Source organism: Cololabis saira, chromosome 11, assembly GCF_033807715.1.
Source record: "Cololabis saira isolate AMF1-May2022 chromosome 11, fColSai1.1, whole genome shotgun sequence".
NCBI lineage: Eukaryota > Metazoa > Chordata > Actinopteri > Beloniformes > Belonidae > Cololabis > Cololabis saira.
In genome coordinates, this window is record NC_084597.1 from 18,932,413 (window position 1) to 18,946,227 (window position 13,815).

General features: G+C 42.2%; 1 protein-coding gene across 4 annotated transcripts in view; it reads left to right on the plus strand.

Annotated features, from left to right (window-relative positions):
* The window catches only part of pde8b (phosphodiesterase 8B), an 87,595-nt gene that overhangs the window by 24,375 nt on the left and 49,405 nt on the right, over positions 1-13,815 (plus strand). For 3 of the 4 annotated variants that reach the window (XM_061733901.1, XM_061733899.1, XM_061733900.1), the window contains one exon: positions 10,923-10,979. In XM_061733901.1, coding sequence (XP_061589885.1) covers positions 10,923-10,979 — 57 coding nt within the window. Of the gene's footprint in view, positions 1-10,619; positions 10,839-10,922; positions 10,980-13,815 lie in introns of those variants that run through there. The other variant, XM_061733902.1, reaches the window with a different exon arrangement.

Below are 13,815 nucleotides of genomic sequence, written 5' to 3' on the forward strand. Positions count from 1 at the left end.
TTCATAATGTTTTTTCATGAGCATCTGTGAACAGCAATTTCAAGTAATTCATCACAAAACCAACAAGCTCAGTGGCTCGTTGAGCCAAACAGGCATTTTGGAGTTGTGGATGGGGAAGGGGCAATGCTTTCCAAACTGGCCTCCTCATCCTCGCCCTTTCGGAAAGCATCTTAAACTGAAATAACCAACAGTCTCTGCTTCTTTTAGGCTCTCTTACGACCAAGTGGGTTACGGTTAGGGGTTACAGGGGTGGTGCAGAGGTCTCACATCAGGTAGTTTAGGGTTAACCTACAAAAGAGAGCGCGCTGAATAGGAATGGGCGATATTTTACCGTTCACGATATACCGTCAAAAAAATTCCCCACGGTAAGAAATTGCCATCTCGCGGTAAAAACGATAAAGGAAGGAAGGAAGGAAGATGAAAGAAAGAAAGAAAGAAAGAAATGAGCCAGAAAGAAAGAAAGAAAGAAATGAGCCAGAAAGAAAGAAAGAAAGAAAGAAAGAAAGAAAGAAAGAAAGAAAGAAAGAAAGAAAGAAAGAAAGAAAGAAAGAAAGAAAGAAAGAAAGAAAGAAAGAAAGAAAGAAAGAAAGAAAGAAAGAAAGAAAGAAAGAAATGAGCCTGAAAGAAAGAAATGAGCCTGGAAGAAAGAAAGAAAGAAAGAAATGATGATGAGATAGGTTTATAGTTACAAAGGTGGAGTTGAATTAGTATTTTTTTTATCGTCATTTTTATCGTTATCGGGATAAATGCCAGAAATTATCGTGATACATTTTTTAGTCCATACCGCCCATCCCTAGCGCTGAAGTATTTTCACTCAACATGTCCCACACAAGGAACACTGCCCATCCTTTGTTGGGAGGGTCACAGGATATATTGTAGACATTATAAAGTTGTTCTGGTAAACATTATTCTCGGCGGGACAAGGCAGAGGGACAGATGAGACGCCGCAGCTGCATGTTCCACATTTATTGTAAGAAATAACAAAACAAATCTTAAGCTTTAGTCTGTCGGCGAAGTTTCAGGGTCGTGTGTGAGCCAGCATCGGGTTTCGTTTTGTTTTTTTCATCACATTGGGAGTCTTTTGCCTTATTTCATGTTCACTTCAGTGGTTAAATGAATTTATGCTAATATTCGTTCACTTTACTTTCATTCATATGTCGTCAGTTCAAATCAGAAGTAATCTCAAAGCACTTTTCACAGAAAGTAACGCGTTTATTAAGGTCTTAATGACTTTAAACTCCAATCAGGCCGGTTATATTCCAGCTCAGTCAGATTCAGAAATCATATTATAGCAATCGTTAAAAGTGGTTGCCCATTTTGGATGTAAAATGAAAGATTAAAGAAAGGAGCACTATCTGTAACAATCTGCTTGATACAGCTGGAGGAGGAAAATAAATGGTTTCTCTCGAGAAAATGACATCAGATGGAAATAACACGTATTCCTCTGAGGGAGCTGGATCCTCCCTGACTGATTTGCTCCCAACAATTTCACTGGAGAAACTAAATAAGAGAAGCAGCTCAGCTGTTTTCTGCAGAGAACAGCAATTAGTAGGCCTCTGTGAAATCGGTTTATTTACTACTGCTGTTGTGGACTCAGAAGTCCCTTTGACAATTTTTAATTATGCTTTTAGAGCAGATGAAATGAAGAAATATGGCAATTACATACTGGCATGATCTATGGTGCGTCAGTAAATAGACCGCTGTGCTCGTTGCATGTTCGGGGTCACCCTGACTTCTGGGTGACCTTGCCGTTGGGAACATTTTGGCCTGAATCCAAACGTGAAAGGACGGGAAGTTGGCCCTTAAAACGATTTTAGACAAAAAAAATACATCCCCCGATCCAAACATGCAAAACCTGAAGAGATGTAAATGGGAATTTCAACTGTAGCAGACCTTGGATTGAAGAAAGATAGAGAGTCTCGACTGATGCGTAAGGTTTCTTTATTGAAGTCGCATCGGGAATCATGCCGACATTCTTTCATTGAGTCCTTACGACACCGTGAAAACTATACAGAAAAAAAAGGATACAAACAATTCATAAAACTAATTTCCAAAGCACGTACGAACAACTCATGACTGAAACAGGTCTTAGTTTAATTATACAATGCTAAAACATACACAATTATATCGAATAGTCAAGAAAACAGCAAGAAAAACAAACAAACAAACATCATACCTCGCTGCGCTCTCCAAGGAATGCGAAACAAAGGAACTCCTTTCCTCTCACACAAACCGAGCAGACCATCAAAAAGGTGATTGTCGATTCGTCACCATCAACACCACAAAAAATGTATGGACTGACCGGGACAGAGCCACGGATGACAAAAGGGGCCCAATCCTGTATGAAATGCCCAGGGAAGTTTTAAGGTTTGCCATGAAGCCAGCTGATAATCAACAGCCGGGGCCGGACCTTTTAAAAAATGTGGGCGGATTTCCGGTCAATTTACATACAAATCATATTAAATACATACAAAATACAAAATATACACAAAAGAAATTACAATTTTAAGACACTTTTTAAGAAATTATACTCATAACAAATCCAATGTTTATCATAAAGAAAAATGTATCAACTAAACAAATTGACTCAATATGGTCATTTACATCAACACTGGTTTTTAGCATCTTATCTAAACTGTGCAGTTGTTACTTGTTAAGCTTAAAATGCACGGGGAAATGTAGCTTTTAAATATACGTTGCAGTATTTATTGAGCTCAACTAGCGTTTTTGTACAATTAAACTAAAGCAGTCAAGAAAATGCTTTTGAACCACTTTGAATGAACTAGTTTTCTGCATTCATTTGTCATAAGATTTGATCTGATCGTCATCTAAGTCACAATAATAGTAAAAACACAATGTGGCTAAGCAAAAAACACACAAACTATTAATTCTATCTTAGTACTTTTAAAAATTAGGTGAACCCACAGACGAATCACTTCAATGTTAGTCAGTAGTTTGCACACTTGGAGTCCAGCTAAAGAGTTGGTATTGATGTATGTTTTAGAGCTACTTTGAATGATAAAATGCAGACAGTTTTCCCCTAAACCAAAGACATTTTTGTTTGAAGATGCTGATCCAATGTGGGAGTTCAATCTGCCTGGGCTGTGTTGGTCTGTCCTTAGAGCTTAAAGAACCAATCTGCAGATGTAATTAATGCTAGTGTGGCAGGGTGGAGGAGCTGCAGCCACTCAGGCTGACGGGACACAGGTGTGTCCCATCAGCTTCTCCACCCTGCCAGCCCTGATAAGCAGGACTGGGAGACTGCAGCTGGGTCGGAGGAGCTGCTGCTGATGTCTGCTGTGAAGGAGCTGGAAGCACGTGTCCTGGGTGTTCTGGTGAATAAAAGGGTTCTGCACTAAACTCCGTGTCCTCTCTATCCTGTCGGTCGGGCCCCGTAGCACTCGCCGTGCTACACTGGCGCCCAACGTGGGGCCCGACGGGATGGAGAAGGGAGGCACGGAGCGGGCACTGGACGCGCTCGCCCATGCCATGGCGGACCTGGCCGCCCTGCTCCGGGACCAGGGCGAGCAGCAGCTCGCTGCGCTGGCAGCGCTGATGCCCGCGGAGCGACCGACCCCTGCGCCACGCTTGAGGTACGCCACAGCAGCGCGGGAGGGGCTGGCGGCGCCGCGGCTGAGAGGCCGGTCGGCAGAAGCTGCGGGCCGCCAAGCGACAGCTCCCGAGGCGTCGGGACCCCCGGAGTGGCCCATCCCGGCTCCACGCCTGAGGTTCGCCGCGGCAGCGCTGGCGGCGCTGCAGCCGACCGGCCGGGAGGCAGTGGCTGCAGGTCGCCAGGCGACGGCTCCTGGGACGGAGTCGGAGGCGGCTGTGGAGGCGGCTGCGGAGGCGGAGTCGGAGTCAGAGGTGGACCAGCAGGGCAGCGTGACGGAGGAGGCGGTCCTGGACACACCAGCTCCAGAATGGGGCTGCGCCGTGGAGGAGGCGGTCCCGGAGGCGGACCGGCAGCTGGCGCTGGGCCGCGGCACGGAGGAGGGGGTGGTCCTCGACGCACCGTCTGGCCCGAGGCCATCATGGGCCCGGCCCCGAGAGCGGCTTTCTCGGCGTTCGGCCCGACGCCGGGGGCGGCCCCCCGACCGTTCCCGCTGCTCGGCCCGACGCCGGGGGCGACCCCCCGACCGTTCCCGCTGTTCGGCTGGACGCCGGGGGCGGCCTCCCGACGGCGGTTCCAGGCTTCCTCTCCCGCTCCGAGGGGGCGGGGGGGGGAGTAGGCTCGGCCGGACAGACCCCAGCACGAGTTTGACGTTGGGGGTGTGTGGCAGGGTGGAGGAGCTGCAGCCACTCAGGCTGACGGGACACAGGTGTGTCCCATCAGCCTCTCCACCCTGCCAGCCTTGATAAGCAGGACTCGGAGACTGCAGCTGGGTAGGAGGAGCTGCTGCTGATGTCTGCTGTGAAGGAGCTGGAAGCACGTGTCTTGGGTGTTCTGGTGGATAAAGGGTTCTGCACTAAACTCCGTGTCCTCTCTATCCTGTCGGTCGGGCCCCGTAGCACTCGCCGTGCTACAGCTAGTATATGCAAATTTAATTAACTCTTGCATAAGTAGTTAAGAAGGAAAATCTTTGGAAGCTGCTGGCATGACTGCTCCTTCAAAACATTTATTCATTGCCTTCTCATATTCTTTACTGATTATAAGACCCTAGTGAATAACTTCTATTGATAGCTAAATGTTTTATTCTGAAACTATTTTATTTTACATTCATAGTATTTCATAGCGAGGCAGAGAAATTAGGATTTTGATAACATTTGAAATTCATTTCTTACACTTTTGAGGTTTTACAACATTTTAGGGTGAGTGGATTAAACAGCCAGGATAAAAAGAGACATTTAGGCTGTAAGAGTGTGCACCGTTGTGTCCTCTACAGCACATTTTCACTAGTGATGTGATCATTGCTCTGAAGGCCACAGTCATGAAGCTTGCTCACATGACAAAGTGAAGCTACGTCAAAATATCAGATGATCAGTGAGAGTTTATCACCCACTTCACAGTGTAGACAGGAAGCCTTAAAGGACGGATAACTAGCTGTGTGCAGACCGAGGCCGACGTCAAGCCCGTCCAGGCTTCCCAGAAGGCCACGTGCACTGCAGATAAGATGAACCCTCACTGCAAGGACTGCCATTTGCACAAACACAGATGCCCGCTGTTAACAATGAAGAGGAGCACGATAGGATGAAAGCTCCATCTTAATTTGGCAGTGTAACTAAATCAATCAAATGTTTCTTCGTGGGAAAATGCAGTTGTAAGAGAGATAATGTGTGGGATCAGATTTTTTTGTCCTGCGCTGAAGGACACTATAGCCTCTTATTGTATCTCTTCCGATTTGTGCACAGTCTGACTTCAAAGTGAGAGTCACCCACGAGGCTGGGTCTGGAGTAAAATCGCATCTCTCGTTTCTGACTCCGTCACTTGAACTAACTTATCATCTTCATAATGCAACATTTTAAGAAGTTAAATCTCCTTCAAAGGGATTTGTGAAACATCCTGAGACTTTTTTCAGTTCATGGCGTTCTGGAGAACAACCTTTTACATTGAATTTGTTGTAAAACGGAGCAGAAGGTGCACGATGAAAGAAACGTTTTACACATATGTGTATAGCATACAAGATGTACAAAATATCAGCATTACAGAAACATAAACAGAGTTTGTCAGAGTTACTCCCAAATGAAGATGGACGTGGTTTTCACAGAAGGCCAGAAAGGAAGAGATGTAAGGTGGCAGACGTGTATAAAGGAAATGATTCAAGTCTGGACCACTTGTGAGCACAGCAGGCTGGGACAGCAATCCGAAGACAGATGACACTCCTGTCAGTTTTAGACCCGGTGTTTATCCACCTGATACACAACAACCAGCTCTGGGTTGGTCTGGAAGTGTCCGGGGGCGAAGTGAAGTTGGAAATTAATGAGAAGTTGAATAATTCTGCTCAGATCTGAATGACTGTGATGTCACAATAGCCTGATAGTCTGCTTGGGTCTCCCGATGAGACATCCAGATGTGAACAGCAGCAAACAGCAGCGGGGTCGCGTTATGTTGGAGGTTTTTATACAGAGACACCAGTTGCAATTTTTCTTCCTTGAGTGCAACCTCCCAATACCGATTTTGCATCTTCCGATTTTCTTAAAAACTGTAATGATTGAACCAGGTGTGTTGGAGCAGAAAAGCATCTGAAACATGCAGGACAGGTTAAAGAACACTGCGTTAAAGTGCACACTACCAGACTTTGCCATATGCAATGGGTTTAGAAACCATTAACATTTTTTGAAGTAATAAAACAACTTTTCCTAATACACCATTTTTGAGTGTTGTTCGGTTGGTCTCTACAACAATCTAAAACGAATAAAGTACAACTTTCCCTCATTTTAACTCCAAGAGGCTTTTTGTCTGTGTAATCTGTTTTTTTAATCCTTCTTCACTCACTTCCCTTATGTCTCTTTCCTTGAAGATGTTTTCTCCTACTTGAAGAAGACATCTGTCCAACAACACTTCTCTGTTAAACTTCCTCCATCTGTTAAATCTGCTGACTGATCTCTGGCCAAATTATTTTCTGCCACTGATTACTTATAGTGACTGTGTCGGTCGCTGCTGCCTTCCTTCCTGCTCTGTTTCACATCTGGCTGTGTCGTCCTCAAGTAAAACAAAATTATTAATGTTCCCATGAAGCCGCATCTCAACCACACGGATATATTCGGAGTTTCTTGTTGAATGATAATTTGGACTTTTGAACTCTTTTCAGTCGGTGTAACATCTCCTGTTTAACGATAAAGAAGCCCAAGACGGGCAACAAAGCCATCAGTTGCTCCTGCTTCTTTTCTGACAGAGCTGCACAAAATTTTTAAAGGAATAAAGAGGTATTTATGAGCAGAGCCGTCTGGGAGATTTGCAAGGCCCTGTGCGAAATGGTCAGGGGGGCCCTCGCAAAATTTTGGGGTTTTTCGGGTCGGACCGTGTGTCTATATGCGCAATTTTAACTCTCCAATTAGCAAAATACTGGATAACTTCCCCTGCCTCATCATCATCTCTTGCCTCGACGCGGGGCCCCACGGCTGCTTGAGACCCGGTCGGATCGGTGATTTTTGTAACAAATTTATCAAACAAGCCTTTCAGAGAGGCATTAAACTCTTCCATTTTCTTTAGTTTTTTTCTTTTTTCATCCCCTGATGGAAATTTCCTGAATCTGTCTCGTTCTCTCGACATTGTGTGACAGTTTGTTCCAACTCCCCCCGTCTGGATCAGAGCAGCTTGTGTCTGCGCTTGGTCTGATCAGTTGTATTGAACAACAGACACGTGCATCATTGCACATAGCCTATATTTATTGATATGCACAGACTAGTACACATTTAGGTCTGTAATGGAATGTGACTGTTGATTATTTATAAGGGAAAAAAGGAAAAAAAAAAAAAAGAAAATTGAAAAAGAAAGAATTGAAAAAAAAAAACAAAAAAAAGAACGGCCCATAGCGCGAGGCCCCTTGGGGCGCGAGGCCCCGTGCGGTCGCACGGTTCGCACACCCCTTGCGGCGGCCCTGTTTATGAGTATTTAATGTCTGAAGCTGACATCACACTATGGCTAATCTGGGCAAAACTGTCTGATTGTGACAGTCCCAAAGTCCCGATTGTTGTGAAGATGATGTTCCTATGGTTACACCTCCTTATCGTGGAGTTTTTCACTTCGTCTCATTTACGCCTGACATTTACAGACATGACCCTGGGTCACATAGTATGCTTTGTTTTTGCTAACAGGTTTTACAACAAGAAATTTCTGGAGTACAGAACGTGAAGTGTCAAACTAAACACCATTGTGGTGCAGAAATGCAGGTGAAACCTCTGCAGAGTAAATGAAATTGAATTCTTTTGGATAGTTAAAATGTGCTTCTCTTTGGCCCTCGCGCTTGTTCCACACATTTAAGTATTTAGACAAGTTTAAGATGCTAAGAAGACCACAACAACCCTGAAGTTTTCCAACTGTGAGCTTCGTGGCTTTTCAATTTCACACTGCTTCCTTTGTTGTAGTCACAAAAAAGTAATAATCCATCCCTCTGTTAAAGAAATTTGGTTTTTGAATGTAAACTTTATTTTGGCTGTTGTTGAAACTTTTTCCTTTTGATAGAAGTGATCACTAGTTGTTTTTTCAACTTGGAACATTTCCATGAAGTACAGTATTTTGAGACAGAAGAACTCCTCTTCCTTATAAAGGTATTTCTGGGAACATGATGCCAAATTAGCCTCCCACATAAAAAGATTAGTGACAGTGATGGACCACAGAAAAAGACAATTTTCCCCCAAATGCAGAACAGTTTTAGTCATTTTCAGTCATGAAATGTCTTTATATATATTTTTTCATCCTCTTTCTGCTTGTTTGGCGTGTTTGGGGCTAAAGTAATATATCTTTGTATATGAATCTGTTAGGAATTATTAGAAATTCCTTAGGATAGGATTTTTTTCTTTTAAACTTGAAATCAAACCACATATATTGGAAATATTCTTTAAACGTGGGTAATTTCTTTTTAAGCTAACAAGTACAGTACTTCTTAAGAAATAACCAATCACTGTGGCATAAATGTGGTTATGAAGAGCCCAGGAAACAGTCAGACTTGTTTTACTTTGGTCTTTGTTTTCATCACTGCTGCACTTGGATAAAAAAAATTGGAGGCAGAGGAGGCCGGTGTCTCTCACTCGGAAACAGGATTAGTGTGTTTGCGAGGTAGCGTCAGGTTCAGGTCTAAGTTTTCAGAGTCACGAAGCTGGTTCACTTCTTAACTCACTAAGACCAAGAGAGTGGACCATATAACTCCAGTTCTTAGATCATTACACTGGCTTCATGTCTGTCACAGAATAGATGTTACAATCCTGCTGTTGGTTTATAAATCTCTGAATGGTCTCGGATGATCTCCTGGTGTAGGTTATTAGTGATAACCTACAACTGCCAGCCAATCAGAATTGAGTATTCACACAGACCGTGGTATATATACAGAGGTGGGTAGAGTAGCCAAAAATTGTACTCAAGTAAAAGTACTGTTACTTCAGAATAATATGACTCAAGTAGAAGTAAAAAGTAGTCATCCAAATAATTACTTGAGTAAAAGTAAAAAAGTACTTGGTGAAAAAACTACTCAAGTACTGAGTAACTGTTTATTAACGTCTGATTTATTTTTTTACAACCATTCAAACAGACAAAAGTACAAAATAATCATCTTCTGGCAAATTAAATCAATAAAATAGTAAAATAAATTAAAATTTAAAAATTTAAAATAGCTTAAATTAAAATAATCTTAAAGTAAATTCAAGTACTTTAATAAATAATAAAATAAATAAAATAATAACAGAATAAATAAATTAAGCACAAGTAGCACAAAATTTCAAGCCTTTGTACTTTTCTTTTTTAACCAGGCTCCGCAGGCAGGACTATAACCATGAATTCATAGAAACTCTGTGTGTGTTTGAGTCTGTGTAAATGTGACAAAACATGCAAAAACAAACATTTTTACCAAAGAATCACCCAGTGACGTCATGAGATTGACGCGTACGCGGATAAAAGGGATAAAAGAAAAGTAACAGCTCAATGTAGCCTAATGTAGCGGAGTAAGAGGAACAGTTTCTCTTTCACAAATCTACTCAAGTAAAAGTAAAAAGTATAGTGATTCAAAACTACTCCTAAAAGTACAAAATTTCCCAAAACTTACTCAAGTAAATGTAACGGAGTAAATTTAACTCGTTACTACCCACCTCTGTATATATATATATATATATATATATATATTTATATATATATATATATATATATATATATATATATATATATATATATATATATATATATATATATATATATATATATATATATATACCGGTATGTATACATATATATATATATATACACAGGTATATAGATATATATATAGATAGATAGATAGATCAAATTAATCAAATCAAACTTATCAAAAAGTCTGATGGTGGCTGGTTGGTAATTTGCCGTGGTCTCCTGACATGGCTGAAATGTATCCATCCCTCTGAGCTCGACAACCGGTGACAAATATACTGTGATGATGCGTCCTCTCCGTTCCTCGTGTGCAGCTTAGATGGCTCTATTAGTAAGTAATTTGTTCAAAGCATTACACCCCCACTTCTTCATCTTTAAATAGATATCTCTTGTCAGAGGGATATAAACCTGTTTTCCTGGGGTTTTGGATTCTGTGTAGAAAACATGTTAACAATGGAGACAAAACAGCCAGCAATGCATCATTTGCTCACAAACAACCGGATTTATGAGGGTTTTTACCCAGACATGACACACAGAGCACCTGCAGCGTCTGCAGTGGTACATTATGATATGCTACACCGCTGATTCATTGTGTGTTTTCTAGTGTGGTGTAAGCATGTGTGTGCATGCATGTTTACAAGGATGCACATGTAGCCGAGTTGCTTATTCACACCGGAGTGACGCATGTGGTTAAGAAGCCTGTTGAGGCTGCGAAAAACACGCATATATGCAGCACAGCATGTGTGTTGCTCCCGCAGGAGGATTAGGCACTTAAACCTGTGAGTTCAGTCTGTGGCTGCTGGCTAATACCCTCTAAGGAGGCTTGCAACGGACGGGTCTGGGCTCATGCTGCAGCCACAATGTACATGTCTGCACTGAAGGGGAGGTCGTCACAAAAGCTGCATCCAGGCGTTCGTATTTCTGTTGTCTTAGAAGAGCGTCCCTACCCTGGTAAACTCCACTTGTCTGTCTCTTAAGAGGAAACACTTGGAGCGCAAAGTAGGTGGTGAAAAAGATTACAAGTGGTGCAAATAGAAACATGTTTCTGGAGATCAATGGTAAAATGGTAAGGAATCCTCACACTTTTTGCTCTGGTGTATGCTGTGAGGGATTCATGGATTCTCATGTGTTGTCTCTGTGTCTTCTGCAGGTCTCAGCTAAAGAAGAATGTGTTGGACCTATGAGACTGACTCAGGAGCCAATTCAGGTAAGACGCAAAGACTTAATAACATCAAGAGACTTGATGCTTTTGAATGCAGTTGCTTGATGGCCTCAAATGTAAGCATCGGGGATTGTCATGTTAAAAAAATAAGGCACCAACGGTTTTCACATTTTCTTTTTGAGCTCACATTCAATCAAATGCAGTTTTTTACCAGATGCGTCTCAATCTGGATGCTGCGGTCGCTCAAATACAGAATAAAACATGACGCTTAAGTGTGTTGCATTTTGGGGATGTGTTGCCACGATCGCCATCGCCATGGGTACTTGGACAGCAAGTGAAGCGACAAACAGACAGTAGATTGTTTCGTTTTAGCAACATGGATCAGTTTGCTCCCATTTTGTTCATTTGGAGGGGGGGTATTATAAAAGCTTTCAGCTACATCGATGTGTTTGTTCCTCAGTTTATTAGAACTGTATCTCTAAATGTCCGGTTCCTTAATGTTTAAAAGATCTTCTCATTTCATGTGCGTTTGTTCAGCGAATGTTTATTTATATACACATTTCCATTAAAGGGAAGGGTTGCGGTTCCTGGGTTCGCACGTTGGTTTTCTTACACCTGCTGCTCTGTGCTTCGTCATTTATAACCATAGTTACTTTTGTACTCTAGTCATCTCTTTTTCTTCTTTGTGCACTCTCTTTGTCTTTACTTCCAGTCTGCGCCTCAAACCTGGCTTCTGTTAACGATTGTGCATTTATTTGCATTTATATACATTTGTTTATTACTTCCTCTTAATTTTGATCCCGTTCATTCCTTGCATCAAAGTCAGTCCTAGGAAATCTGATCAAGAGCGTCCAAGTCTAGAACAAGGTCTCAACAAATTCCAGGAAGGATTCACATCTTATCACTCAGGACGACGAAGGTCGTCTGGGACCCTTGAGTCCTCAGTCTCTTCCCACTGCATAGTGGGAACACAAAAGCATCCTGGGATGGATTCAGGGCTGCATACTTAACTTGCATCTTTGTCTTATTTGATGATTTGTTTCGTTTTCAATGTTAACCCCCAAAAAGCTGTTTTTTCATTGAGTCTCTTCTTCATGTTTGTATCAAATCTTTTCTTGTACTGTTTATATACTTTTCCTTTCTTTTTTTCCGGTGGAGCTTCTTCTTCTTCTTTTTTTCCTCACGTATGGGTTACAGCACCATCAGTCTTAACTTCTATATTAAGGCAAACGCTGAACCAAAAAAAAGTTGCCATTTCTGGACTGACCACCAGGGGCGGGTTTCAAAACCGAGTCGGCCTCCACTGGCCTCCATGTGAAAATGTCCAGCTTTGCAGCAGAAATTAATATATTTACAGTCTTTTTTTCTTTATTTTTTTTTAAAAAAAGGAGAGAAAAAAAAGATTTTGCTCTACATAGCTAGATTTCATATCCATGGATATCCATGGTACGTGGATCGGGGGGGGGGGGGTTGCACCACATCAGTTAAAATGATATAAACCAATACATTTATATACAGTACAGTATGAATTTTTATCTTTTTAATTTTTATCTTTTTATTGTTGGCTGACTTTAGTAATGGTTAGACATCATTGCTGGAAAAACAAGAGAGGAGACCGCACACTTTAGCTCCCCAGTGCAGATTTATTTAGCACACGTGACGTTTCAAGCGCATAGACATCATTGCTTCCACACATAAGTCAGTGTCATACAATGAAACAGTAGGTAGCTTGTGCTAACCCAGTATCGCCTAAACGCAGGATGGATTGTCCAGTAATTTTTTTTAAAAATGTTTCCGTCTGGTGTTTGAAAATAAAAACACCATTGTAGTTTGACAGGAGTAATGGCACGTTTACTTTCCTATAGAGCAGGAAGGTCAGATCTGATCACGCAAATCAGAAAAAGTGAGCGAAAATAACCAGTGAGTCAAATTCCCTGTCTTGTTTGACCTGACTTGGCCAAATAAACATGATTCTGATTCTGATTCAAGGCTGAACAGGGTAGGCTACACATTTTAATGCCAGGTGTGCAGCAACACAGACTCCCGTGGCTGGCTCTGGGTTGCTCAGCAAGTGTCTGGCGATGGTAGCTCCCTGCTAGCCAGCGTTAGTCTCCAGCTCTAGACAGCAGAAGCGACCTTGGGCTGCCCGGTTTGACCGCTGCTGTGGCCGACCCCTACCTGGACCGGGGCTAACCTTGGAAAAACCACATCAGTTTACATCAGTTTACTACGGTGTAACAGTAATGTGTAGTTGCAACGTACAGTGTAAAAGAAAACAAACGCCCATCTCATTGTCAACATTGGTCAGATCAAAGGGATATAATCCAGAGTTTACTACTGATTAGGATTATGCGCATCTTTGAAAAAATGTCCCAAAAGCAGATGTTATAACTATTATAAATGTAACTTGTGTGGATTTGGATGTTGAAATCACTGCGACCCAAATCTGGAATTTAATCCGCGTTGACCTAATTTCTGAACTGTTAACTGGCACCTCTTTAATTAAAGTGGTTTGGGAGGTTGTGTTTGTTTCAAAGATGGTTCTGCACCTTGTCTGTCCTCGGCCGTGTCAGTCCAAGTGAGATTTTATCCCACCTATGAAGAACCTGGAAATATTGCAAGGTTATGCAGGGCTGAGTCGGGGATTGTCCGCGCTCATCCTCTGGCGAGGGATTAGGACATGTGCTGGTAAGACTTATCCTCATGTAACAGAGAAAGTAAGAGCTCTTGGAGGTTGCCGGCTGGTTGGACGTTAAGCTTCACAAAGCATTTCTCTGTTCTTGCTCTGACAACAAGTGTGTTTACGGCCTTGATTTGATTTGCTTTAGTCTGAGTTGTGCTGGTTTTGACTGATCTCCAGGGATTTCTGTGTTTAACTGAG